General features: G+C 37.4%; 3 protein-coding genes across 3 annotated transcripts; 1 reads left to right on the top strand and 2 right to left on the bottom strand.

Annotated features, from left to right (window-relative positions):
* Positions 1-106: 106 nt before the first annotated feature.
* Positions 107-5,683, top strand: LOC128679978 (uncharacterized protein). Its single transcript, XM_053762550.2, has 4 exons — positions 107-813; positions 1,838-1,949; positions 3,176-3,371; positions 4,514-5,683. The coding sequence occupies exons 1-4, from the start codon at positions 235-237 to the stop codon at positions 5,634-5,636; spliced, it is 2,010 nt and encodes a 669-aa protein (XP_053618525.1). The 5' UTR covers positions 107-234; the 3' UTR covers positions 5,637-5,683.
* A 330-nt stretch (positions 5,684-6,013) lies between these two features.
* mRpL39 (mitochondrial ribosomal protein L39) lies at positions 6,014-9,708 on the bottom strand. Its single transcript, XM_053762555.2, has 8 exons — positions 9,548-9,708; positions 9,293-9,472; positions 8,646-8,746; positions 8,147-8,288; positions 7,833-8,051; positions 6,996-7,109; positions 6,361-6,476; positions 6,014-6,151 (listed from the first exon to the last, which is right to left on the bottom strand). Exons 1-8 carry the CDS (start codon positions 9,618-9,620, stop codon positions 6,083-6,085), a joined length of 1,014 nt encoding a protein of 337 aa, XP_053618530.1. The 5' UTR covers positions 9,621-9,708; the 3' UTR covers positions 6,014-6,082.
* Positions 9,709-10,093: 385 nt separating this feature from the next.
* On the bottom strand, positions 10,094-11,076 carry Tcs5 (Threonyl-carbamoyl synthesis 5). The gene has a single exon (XM_053762559.2). The coding sequence runs from the start codon at positions 10,857-10,859 to the stop codon at positions 10,131-10,133; it is 729 nt and encodes a 242-aa protein (XP_053618534.1). The 5' UTR covers positions 10,860-11,076; the 3' UTR covers positions 10,094-10,130.
* Between the last annotated feature and the right edge of the window lie 74 nt (positions 11,077-11,150).

The raw sequence follows: 11,150 nt of genomic DNA, 5'->3' as shown, positions 1-11,150 counted from the left end.
GATTCTTTAGGACCTAGGACCCTTGTTTACAGTACACGTCGACCGACAACAGTCAACTTTCTGTCACTGTCATATCATTCATTCCATAGTCAAACTGTCAAAACAGCTGGCCTTTTCTTTCTTGCCTTGCGACTTGCGTTCTTGCTTGTTTTGATTGTTTTTGAGTATTACTTTGTAGGTGTTTTAAAATTTCCACTCTATATTTTTTTATTAACAACATTTATCAAACCAATAATGAGTAAAAAGCCGATCTCCTTCGGTAAAATAAACTTCAATCTTAACAAGAAGGCAGAAAACGACAAATCCGAAAATGAAGAAGCCACATCAGGATTCGGTACATTTGGGCGAACTCTCATACAGGAACATAAAGAAATAGAAGAGATATCTGATGATCTTGAGAACCAACATGTACACCAAGTCATGGGCATCAAAAATTTCGGTAAAAAGGCTAAAAACTTTGACATTGATGAGATGATGGTTCAAGCTAAAAAAACCGCTTCTGAAGTAAATAAACGCAAATTGGAGGCGGAATTGGGAGCAAAAAGCAATGAAAATAATAAAGGAGAGGCTGACGATGTTATAGGGCCTTTACCTCCTGGTACAGATGAAGAATCTAACCAGAATTCAACAGAAAACGATTCAGAAGATGATTTGATAGGTCCAACACTACCACCGACAATGACACAAGCAGAAACATCAAAGGAAAAGGAAGGAAAAGTAAAGAACAGTGATGAAGAAGATAGTTATGATGAATTGAGTGGGTCTGATGATGAAGATGCGAGTTTGGAGAAACGGATACCTAATACACATGAGGTGAGATGTATTCTTTGGCTTTCATATACTAATAGAAGAAGGCATATACGGAGCCAGTCACAAAAAGCAAAAGCCTACAAATGCTACTTTATCTATGTTGGCGATGTCCACATTGACTTAAAACCTCAATAGGTTTTGACGTTTTCTTAAAGAAAAAACTGTATTGACTGTGTCATTCAAAATAAACTATTGGAAAAATAATGGTTGCTAAAAACTGCTGCATTGTTTAACTCACACGATTATATCACTTGAAATATAATTTGAACCAGCTGACACTCTACATCACTCTGTGGGTTGATTGGCAAAAAAAGCCACCATTAATTTTATGTTTTAAATACATAAATTCTCGCTTATTTGCCATCATTTTCCGTTAAAAAAAGTATAAAATAATATCATCATCATCATTTCAGCACTTTTCTGCCCTACCCTATGTCGCTTTTCCGTACTTCAAACAATGTTGTATGCAAAATTTCAAGATTAGTGGAGTAGATAGAGCATGAAGAGGTAGCAAACTTACTTTTTTATATTAGTTAGAATTAGGAAAATATAAATTGACTTTATTGTTAATTTTTTTTTTTTTTTAAATTCAATTAAATCAGGAAACTTCCTGATGTTGAATGAATTTTCATGATAATTTCTTGTTCTTACCATTTCTTGTTATTGCCAATAATAAATGATAAGATCAAGAATGATGTCATTCAAGTATTACGTAAGTGAAATTCAGATAGATAATTTTTTTAAATTATTAAGTAAATATATTAGGACAAATCACACAGATTGAGCTAGCCCCAAAGTAATTTCGAGACTTGTGTTATGGGATACTAACTCAACGATACTATATTTTATAACAAATACATATTAGATAAACATCCAAGACCCGGGCCAATCAGAAAAAGATAATTTTCCATCATGACCCGACCGGGGATCGAACCCGGGACCTCTCGGTATAGAGGCAAGCACTTTACCACTGCGCCACGAGGTATTTGACGACCTCGTAACTCAAATTATTGTGGAATTTTTTCAGGTGGAAATGCTTCATGGTACAAAGGCCGTGGTGGCATTGGCTGTGGACCCCTCAGGCGCCCGACTGGCGACAGGATCTATTGATTATGATGTTTCCTTTTGGGATTTTGCAGGTAAATTATGACTTTTTGTCTAGTGTTATTCCTACCCGCATAGGAGGGATGAGGCGGCCCACAGCTGAAGGGCAGGTAGATTTAATGCTTGCGGCTGCAACGGTGAACAAATATCATCTGCAATGATTACCTTTATTACAACAAAACAAAATAAATATACAAACCAAATCATTGAATACATGTCAAATAACACAGCCACATAAAAAAAAAAAAAAGTTTTGGCCTGGGGGTCTGACTATGTCTACTATATGTTTTTGGGGTCGCTGAATCCGAATCCGAAGTCAATTTAACCCCAGCACGTCAGGGTTTGGACATAACCTCAAAAAACACTCTAAAATCCATTAAAAATGAAAAAAAAAATAAAATTTTTTTCGAGCTTTGGGTCTCACCATGTATACTGTATGTTTTTCTGATCGCTGAATCCGAATCCGAGGTCAATTTTACCCCAGCACATCAGGTTTTTGACATAACCTCAAAAAACACTTTAACATCCACTAAAACCATATAAAAAAAATTTTTCCAGCCTGGGAGTCTGACTATGTATACTATATGTTTTCGGGGTCGCTGAATCCAAATCCGAGGTCAATTTTACCCCAGCACGTCAGGTTTTTGACATAACCTCAAAAAACACTTTAAAATTGACTAAACCAATAGGAAAACCAACAGCAAAACTATCGTGGCTTGGATTCTATAAAACTAATGCTATCAAACTCTACAACCTTATAACCCGATAAATTCTATTTAAAAATACCATTACCGTAAAGTATCAAACTCAATTGTAAATTTATTTAATATTTGTAAAGCTGTCATCATAAATGTTATCCGATGTCATAGATTTTAGAGTGTTTTTTGAGGTTATGTCCAAAGCCTGACGTGCAGGGGTTACATTGACCTCGGATTCGGATTCAGCGATCCCAAAAACATATAGTATACATGGTCAGACCCAAAGCTCGAAATTTTTTTTTTAGTGGATCTTAGAGTGTTTTTTGAGGTTATGTCCAAACCCTGACGTGCTGGGATTAAATTGACTTCGGATTCGGATTCAGCGACCCCAAAAACATATAGTAGACATAGTCAGACCCCCAGGCCAAAACTTTTTTTTTTTTGTGTGGCTGTGTAATTGACGGCCACATGACAATATTCAAAATTTCCAGGCAATGTGATAAATTAGGTAGTCCGGGCCATAATAATAACAATGTTACAATGAATCACCGACTGTCCCGCAGGCATGGACTCGTCGCTGCGTCCGTTCCGCACGCTGCAGCCGTGCGAGAAGCACCCGATGCGCGCGCTGCAGTACAGCGCCACCGGCGACCGCGTGCTGCTCGTCAGCGGCGCCGCGCAGGCCAAGGTCGTCGACCGCGACGGCTTCGAGGTGCTCGAGTGCGTCAAGGGGGACCAGTACATCGCCGATATGGCCAGGTAGCTTATACATTATAGGTAGCACATTTCTTGGTTAGGAACGCCAAACGGGCGATCGGTCCTGCCATCCTGCAACCATTTCACAGAAAGTGGAGACGAAGAAGGAAACCCTGGGCTCTGACGCTCAACCCCTGAGGAAGTACCACAGAGAACGCTCAGATAAGACAGAGAGATGGCGAGATACTTCAGTACAGGCACACAGGTTGCTATGTACATTGACGAGGTATGCAAATAAACTGCATCCGGCTAATAAAAGTCATTTTGGAATGGAAGTTGTACATCAGCATACCTAACATTATGTAAATGTGGCTTCTCAACGTAAACATCTGTTCCGAGGAGCCACCAAGATCTCAGAAACTATATGATGATTATTTTTGAAAATTATATTGTTTTCTACATGTTGCATAGTCGTAGTTTATCATTCAAATTCAAATTCAAAATTCTTTATTCAATTTAGGATGATATACATCACTTATTGACGTCAAAAAAATTACTTAAACTAAGCGCAAGTGAAGAAGAAGCGGCGCAACAAACTTCACCGCAGCCTTTTCTCCAAGGACGTCCATTAACAAATATAGGTCTTATATTAAAATTAGGAGGACGAATTTACATCATTATTAAAAATGTCAAAATTTGAATAAATAAATAAAATAAAAGTTGTATTTCCAATAAAATTATTGAAAATTGTCACACAATATATATATATATAAAGCTAAATGTACAAAACGTACGTAATAATGTCATAAATCAATTACATATGTTATGAGGATACTGCACCACGCTTGGGCCAGACATTATTGTCGTTCACATAATCATCAGACTTGTAATATGCCTTTTTACAAAGTACTTCTTTTATATAATTTCTAAATTCTTCTTTTATATCATTACTATACACCATTTTTATTTTTTCTAAATTTTTGACAAGGCCTCAGTGCTCTTTGTGTGACTATGTCAGCCTCATAGGGGATCTATAATATAAACTTATCTAGCTTTAATAATGCTTGTCCACAAGATAGAAATGGATTTAACCACCTGTGATAATGGACTGCTCAACACTATGTTCGGCAATCCATTACACACGGCCACTTTGACTAAAATTCTATCGCGTAACCATTTTTATGCCATTTACCATTTCATTTCAGGACAAAAGGCCACACAGCGTCCCTAAACAGCGGCTGCTGGCATCCCCACATCCGAGAGGAGTTCATGACTTGCTCCCAGGACGGAACCCTCAGATTGTGGCTCACAGAGAACCCTAAACAGCACAAAGCAGTCATCAAGCCAAGACAACAAGGGGGCTTGAAGACAAACCCAACCGCTTGTGCCTACTCTAGAGATGGCAACACCGTCGCCTGCGGTTGTTACGACGGCTCCGTACAAATGTGGGACCACAGAAAAGCTTTCGTCAACACCACACAAGTATTAAGAGATGCGCATCAAAAACAATCAGAGATATCAAGTATATCGTATTCTTATTTAGGAACCTATTTATCTACAAGAGGAAATGACGACACGTTAAAATTATGGGATTTAAGAAGCTTCAAGAAACCTCTGAATGTTTTTAGCGGACTATTCTCAAGATACGAACAAACTGATTGTGGATTTAGTCCGGATGACACTATGGTTTTCACAGGAGAGTCGCTACAAAGAGGACAAGACGTGGGCAGGCTATTGTTTTACGATACTAAAACGTTCGAGCTAGTGTCTCATATTAATGTGACAAAATCGCACGTTATCAAAGCAGTTTGGCACGCGAAATTAAACCAAATCTTCGTTGGATGTGGAAATGGTGTAGTGAAGTGTTATTATGATCATAAACGTAGTCTGCGTGGTGCGAAATTGTGTATAGTTAAGACACATAGGAAGAAGCATTCCGTGGAAGTTGTGAGCTCACAGCAGATTATCACTCCGCATGCGTTACCACTGTTCCGTCAAGAGAAATTGAGGACTAGTAAGAAGCGAATGGAGAAGGACAGGTTGGACCCTGTGAAGTCTAGAAGGCCGGATTTGCCTATTACATCGGGTCAGGGGGGGAGAGTAGCAGCTTCTGGCAGTACGTTAAGTTCATTTGTGATTCGTAACTTAGGTTTGAGTAAACGGGTCGATGATGAACAAGACCCAAGGGAAGCCATCTTGAAATATGCGAAGGAAGCTGAGGAAAATCCGTTCTGGGTCGCTCCAGCGTATAAGAAGACTCAGCCAAAAGCAATTTTCCAAACTGATGGAGAAGATGGGCCGCCTGATGCGAAGAAATCTAAGACATAGGGTTGAGTAGATTTTATTTGTAAATAAATTATGTTTAAGTATTTTAATTGTGTTTAAATTTGTTATTTTCTAATAGCCATTTATATGAACTAAAAATAAATCACATATCTCTTATCATCTTCGCGAGTTTCCGGTTGTATCTGGAACTATGGCGCCAAATAAAAAATTGTAGATTTGGCTGTGAATTCACAACCGCCTGCCTGACGTCAACCCTTTGGGAATGCTGTTGTTTATGAAAGTTATTGTACTTGGTCGCCGTAGTAAAGATCCTTACAGGTGATGGGCGTAGCGAGGTGCGCACATACGGCAGGATGGGGCAGCTGATCGATAATATGTCAGGTCCAAAAGCTGATAGGACTTTAAAATAATAAAATATAGACGTAAAATCTTAATCTTTTAATATAATAACTTATATACAAAACCAACTAACATACAAACTACATAATCTAGGCAGTGACAGCTGCACTTTCCCTCGTGTCGTCTCTGTCGATGTTGAATGGAGTCCATTTTGAATTCTGAAATTTAAATATACTTAAAACACCCGTGTATACCAAATACGTATGCAGCACATTCATATGAAATGTTATTCCATGGCTCCCAACTAGGAGACTCTTCAATAGCTTTTTGTCACGCGCCGAATGCAACTAGATCATTTTGGTGACAAAAATAAAACAGATATAACTATTTTTAATAACGGAACCCTAAAAATAAATATATAACTTACCAACTTCTTAGCCCTCTCAGTGAGTATGGAGAACGCGAAGTGATTGAGAACGACTCCATTGGGCAGCGCTATGCCTTGGAACCGGTATAGTTGCTTCACCCTGCTGCCCTCGGGGGCTGGGGTCAAACATAATAGCACAGTTTAATGAGACCACATACAGTTGTAGGAGAGACTATAATTATACAGTTACAGAGAGATACATACAGTTGTTCTGTGGAATTGCTAAAGGTGTAACAGCCGCCAGCGGCGACAATGCAGTCAGGGTTGTCACAAAATATTTTACAAAAGTTACAACCCTTCACTGGGCTCCCAGTCTATATTCTATATCTTTCTACATATATTGACGATCTTGGTTATATATATATATATATATATATATTTGTTATAAAATATAGTATCGAGTTAGTATCCCTATCTTTGGGGCTAGCTCAATCTGTGTGATTTGTCCTAATATATTTAAATTTTAAATGTATTTAAGATGCATTTTAAGAACACACACATGTTAAGAAACAAATTAGCGCTCTGACTTCTAGTGCGTTTGTAATACGCACATCTCTTTCTTGTATGAGCGAAATGGAAGATATAACGGAGTCTATAGCTTTCTATGCTTAGGTATCTAAAGTTTGGTTATTTACCTGTAAGTTTGTGCACAGCTGTGACGGCCACCCTTCCAACTTGCGCGGTGTTACTGATCATAGGGCCTTTGGATATATCCACGTGTTTACCAACTCTGTATAGCGTTACTTTACCTGGAATTATCAATCAATAAGAGTTCAATCTATACTATTACTATAAAGAGGTAAGCGTTTGTGACTTTGTATGTTTGAGGCGGGTAATCTCCAAAACTACCGAACTGATTTCAAAAAATTTTTCACCATTAGAAAGGTACATTATCCAAGATTGCTATAGGCTATATTTTATCCCAAAATTCCCACGGAAGCGAAGCCCCGGGCAACATCCTAGTGTTTAATAAAACAGTTAAAAAATAATGTCTGTATCTCCACATTTAATACCCTCTCTAATCTGAATGTTTTCCCAGTTTCTTCCCAGCCGTTGAGCGTCGGAGCTGTCCGCTTTCCTACTTTTTCGTCTGCACTTTGCACGGTCGTCGGCATCCCTAGTTGTCAGACCATTGTCACGCATATCATCCTTGTCGACATCAAGCCAGCATATTCTTGGGTTTGCTTCTACTCACCCATACATCGTTTTCCTTACATATTATAAAACAAAACCATTTGTCGTTCCAGACACATTCAAGAATACTGCACAGATTATTATGCAGTTTTCACCAATAGATACTATAAATCCTGAGGTAGAAAATTTATCGTTTAACCTGAGCGAAACTGGGACGGACGGCTAGTATTTTATATTTACAATTAGTTAAGGAATTAGCTGGGAAAACAATCGAATTAAAGAGATTGATTAATAATGAGTGAGATTAAGTTCAAGTTTAAGATATTATGAAATCTAACCATTGTCCCTGGCGATACTGGGTATCTGCTGGGTTTTATGCTGGTTTTCCACAAACATCTCCTGGGCTAGCTCCTGGTTCACCTCCAGCCGCTCTATGGCTAGATTCTGTCTAACAAACTTTACAAACTCAGCGCTTAGAGTGAACATCTCCTGTTCTGTCGGTGTCCAGTCCGGTAACGTTGGCAGGTCGATATCGTAGACAAATGAACCGCTGCGGACTGGGAATAATTTTTTTTTAGCATTAACAGTGTAAAAACAAAGATCCGGCTTATTGGCATTTTTCAGACAAAAGTTGTATGATGGCAAAACTCACTGTCAGGTCCAGGGAAGCTGTGTAGCCGCACTTCAACGTTGTCTCTGAAGGCGTTAGTTGCGCACGCGCCGAGTAGGAGGGAACAAGTCCGCCAGAACGCCTTGTTCACTGCTTGTGGCTCTTTAACTTCGAAGGTTTGTAACTGAAGATGAGTATACAAAAATTGTATCAGGCTGTCAGGTATATAAAAATTCTACAGGTACAAAAATAAAAATGGCTGGGTAAAGCATCCCACCAAACACATTGAAAAAATTGGCCAAGTCTCAATAAAGCTCCTCTCTGTTCATTTCTCTATGAAAAGGAAAATCTCTACGTAAAACCATGCCAAACCTAAGATTCCTTACTGCGATTTCTTTCTTAATATAGTTAAGATTTTATGTGTCAACCATTGAATATTCTTTAAGCATAATTATGTGTTCATAGATAGAAGTTAACAACCAAGTCAAGCCATATTGATTGATCCACAATTGATAAGCAAAAAGGAAATCTTTCACATTACCTCTAAAGTGCAGTTTTCAGTCAATGGTCTGTGCATATCCCAGTATACTGAACCGTTCAACAGAGCTAGCGCACTTGTGTCTGTATGCCACTCGCTTAGATCTGCAATTATTTTTCTTCATTAAGCTATTTTTTTTTAATGATGTTACAATGTGGTCCGATAAATTTTATGTAATGCGATTTTACAACTTTTTTATATAATGTGATGTTATTTCATATGGTAATGGCACTTTATGGTCGATTTTTAATTATGCACATTTCTATAATTTGTGTCGATCAACCCATAAATACATTTTGTTATATTGTTATTCTGATACGGACTCTGCAATCTTTAATGTAGTTCCCAAACCGTAAAACAGATTTGAAAGTTATAATACCCTTATTTCTCCCTGTTATTAGCACTGGTTCCACTAGGATCCACTAGGAGCACTTGGTGTTCCACCACAATTCTACAGGACATCTTTACGCACTCGTAAGACCATTACTTGTTTATACGTCAAATTTATACTACTTATGTATATGTTTCTCTCAAAAAGCTACAACTACTATCAGCTGCAAACCAGAATGATCACTGCTGAGAAGAAATTACATAGGAGCAAAATACATTAATTTGACAAAAATTAAATTATTTATTATTACAGTACTTACGTCTAGCACAATCGTAAGGTGTAGAAATGTCCTTATTCATAACCAATACACAATCATTGGGAATGCCTTTATAATTAACTTCTATTTTTTCAATTCTCCCAACATTCTCATGCTGACGCTTCTTCTCCAATGTAAAAAGGTGATTTCGTCGGTCAATAGCCTCCTGGGTGCTTAGAAATCCTGCAATTATGGAAAATACGTAATGTTTACATGAATAGGTTGTAAAATAAATTTTTCAAATATATTCGTACATACTTGTAAGTTGCAAAGATTTGGCACTATTTTTTTGGTACGCCAGTCTTGATAATATAGTAATGTGCTGCCTCATTCTGAAAAATGCCAATTTAATTTATTTTTAACGAAAAATAAGCGACCGAAAGAGCTTGAATTTTGAGGTTATTCGGGAAACTAAAAATATGACAGTTACAGTTACAAGAAGTTTGACGTTTTATTTTTTAATCAACTAAATTCATTACAAAATTAAACTATTCATCCAACTATCTCAATAAATACAAAATGTGGCCGTATAACACAATACAACCATGTGATACAACCAAACCAATACTCCAAATCCACCTTGGATTTGGATATTGTACGAGGTGACTCCACAACATAGTCTCTAGCATTACAACCCATAATGGAATTCCCACAAAACACAAAAAACTTTTTTTTCTGCTCCATAGACATTCCCAAGGAGACATCCTCAAAGTGAGCAAATGTTGACTGGCATGTTCAATTTTAGCAGCTGATAAATAGTACTTTTATTAATACCTTAAATGTAACATAAGTACTAAAAATAAAAAAGAAACTTGTAACCAAAAATACTTTATTTCTTATTCTACCCAACCATAGTCCTCTTTCTGCCCCTAGCTCTCACTTCCTCAAACTTGCTTATTATTTCTTGAACATTATTTTTTCTAAATTTCTTATAAGCATACAGAATCTCCTCGAACAGGCCTGGGCAATCATTATGTGTGCTTATCAATGCCCTTTCGAGCACATACAAATCAACTCCTTTGTCTTCCGTGCTGGAATCTATGAAAGATAAACCAAAATCAATCATAACCAGCTCAAAATTATCAGTTCTCAACCATTTTCTTTCAACGGCGTCATTGAATTCACATTTCTCAATAAGCAACATGTTGGAGGTGGTCAAATCCCCATGAATAATATTGTTTTCGTGCATTTTCCTTACAGTTTCACCGATCAATTTAGCAACAACTTTCAAACAGTCTTTCTTATCTCCATCTCTGTTTTCAACATGCTTTTTTACAACATTAATTATGAAATCCTTTATGGTAATACTGTTTTCGAAATGTTGCATGTAGATGCGCCGGCGTTCAAAATCTACTAAGTATAACGCAGGAGTCTTCACTCCGGCGGTCTTACATCGCACGATTGAGCGAGCTTCGTTCTTTATTCTTTCTTTCGTGATAGTGGCGTCCAGGTCTGGATGCCTATAGTTTTTTTTAAACCGCTCTTTTATAAGGGTGGGTTGTCCAAGATAGTTACAGATATACAGCTTCGCTTCTGCACCCTGCTTTAATATTTTCAACTCTTCAACCATCTTCAGAGTAGACAATAACCTCAAATTGGTTGGATTTAGTTAATTACCTTGGATTGTGCTTATGCAATGTAGAAATAAATAAAGATCCTTATATGAAGTATTTCATATAGAATATTCAATTAGAATGCCGTTTCCTAAAAGTTATAAAAATAAATCTGTTATTGTTGAACTTCATTGAAAATATTTTTATTTTCCCTTTTTGATTGACTTGACAGTGACATTGAATGAGAGCTGGTTGATTGCGTTTTATTTTTACTTAGTGTTCTGTTTTTGGGGAGAAAAGAAAAAACA

The sequence above is a fragment of the Plodia interpunctella genome, chromosome 22 (assembly GCF_027563975.2).
Source record: "Plodia interpunctella isolate USDA-ARS_2022_Savannah chromosome 22, ilPloInte3.2, whole genome shotgun sequence".
Taxonomy (NCBI): domain Eukaryota; kingdom Metazoa; phylum Arthropoda; class Insecta; order Lepidoptera; family Pyralidae; genus Plodia; species Plodia interpunctella.
The sequence above is the reverse complement of the archived record's forward strand: the minus strand, read 5'-3'. Positions and strand labels throughout refer to the sequence as shown.